The 1271-nt window shown below is 40.7% G+C and overlaps 1 protein-coding gene across 1 annotated transcript; it reads left to right on the plus strand.

Annotated features, from left to right (window-relative positions):
• Positions 4-1065, plus strand: LOC104785219 (nuclear pore complex protein NUP93A-like). The gene is made up of 4 exons (XM_010510395.1): positions 4-129; positions 207-388; positions 474-765; positions 848-1065. The coding sequence occupies exons 1-4, from the start codon at positions 4-6 to the stop codon at positions 923-925; spliced, it is 678 nt and encodes a 225-aa protein (XP_010508697.1). The 3' UTR covers positions 926-1065.

The raw sequence follows: 1271 nt of genomic DNA on the forward strand, positions 1-1271 counted from the left end.
TTTATGCTTGGGGAAAGAGGTTCTGGTGAAGAAGGTCAGCTTGGAAGGTTTTTTACTGATTCTAGATTGCGACAGCAGTTCTTGGTTGAAGCTGCGCATCAATGTCAGGAAGCTGGATTATATGACAAAGTAAGTAACTTCTCATCTAACATTGTTTGGAGCCTAAGTCTTCTATAGAATTTTCACCATGGTTTTCATTTTCGCAGTCCATAGAAATACAGAAGAGAGTGGGTGCATTTTCAGCTGCCTTGGAGACTATAAACAAGTGTCTTTCTGAAGCCATTTGTTCTCTCGCCCGTGGAAGGTTGGATGGTGAAAGCCGATCAACAGGGCTCATACTCGCGGGGAACGACATTCTTCAGACTTACAAATATTACCCTGAAGTCAGGTATATTACTTTTCAGGCTAGAAAACTACTTTGCTTCAAGTTAAAAATGTGCTCAAGGGATTTGTTTTTATTCTGCCACTCACAGTCCCCAGGAAAGAGATCGAGTGATGGAACAAGAAACCATACTAAGAGAGCTTGAGGCGATACTATCAATCCACAAGTTTGGTAGATTAGGCAATCATCTGGATGCTTTAAGGGAAATTGCAAGACTTCCATTCCTTCATCTCGATCCAAGAGTGCCCGATGCAACAGCTGATGTGTTCCAGAGTGCATCACCTTACTTCCAGACTTGTGTCCCGGACCTGCTCAAAGTTGCACTAACGTGTTTGGACAATGTACCTGACACTGATGGATCGATCCGTGCCATGAGATCCAAGGTACATTTATTAACAAATTCACAAAAATGGTTTTGGTTTATTACAAAGTCATGATACTTGAGCCTCTGATCGCTATCCGCAGATTGCTGGGTTTCTTGCAAGCAACACACACCGGAACTGGCCTCGTGACTTGTACGAGAAGGTGGCTCGAAGCTTTTGAATATTTTTGGGCTTTTTCTTTTGTCGTGCAAATATTTTTGGGCTTATCGTCCATATTCTTAACCCTGATTCTGTTGACTTTTTTAGTAGCTTTCAAATCTTGCTTATAAAGATTATTAATATGTGCATTTTAGTTTTTTCTTTTTTTTTTGGTAGAACAAAGGAGAAAACCTCCCATTATAAATAAAAACGAACAAACTTAAATACAAATCTGTGGCGGTATTGCAACTCCACGAACATCCTCTGAGACAAGTTCAGCAACACAAGTCGGGCTAGCCTCCAACCCTAACACTGTAGAGAGAACACATAGTTTTAGTTTTTAGTCCATACACAAAATCTAGATGGCA

This window comes from Camelina sativa, chromosome 5 (assembly GCF_000633955.1).
Source record: "Camelina sativa cultivar DH55 chromosome 5, Cs, whole genome shotgun sequence".
NCBI classification, from domain to species: Eukaryota; Viridiplantae; Streptophyta; class Magnoliopsida; order Brassicales; family Brassicaceae; genus Camelina; species Camelina sativa.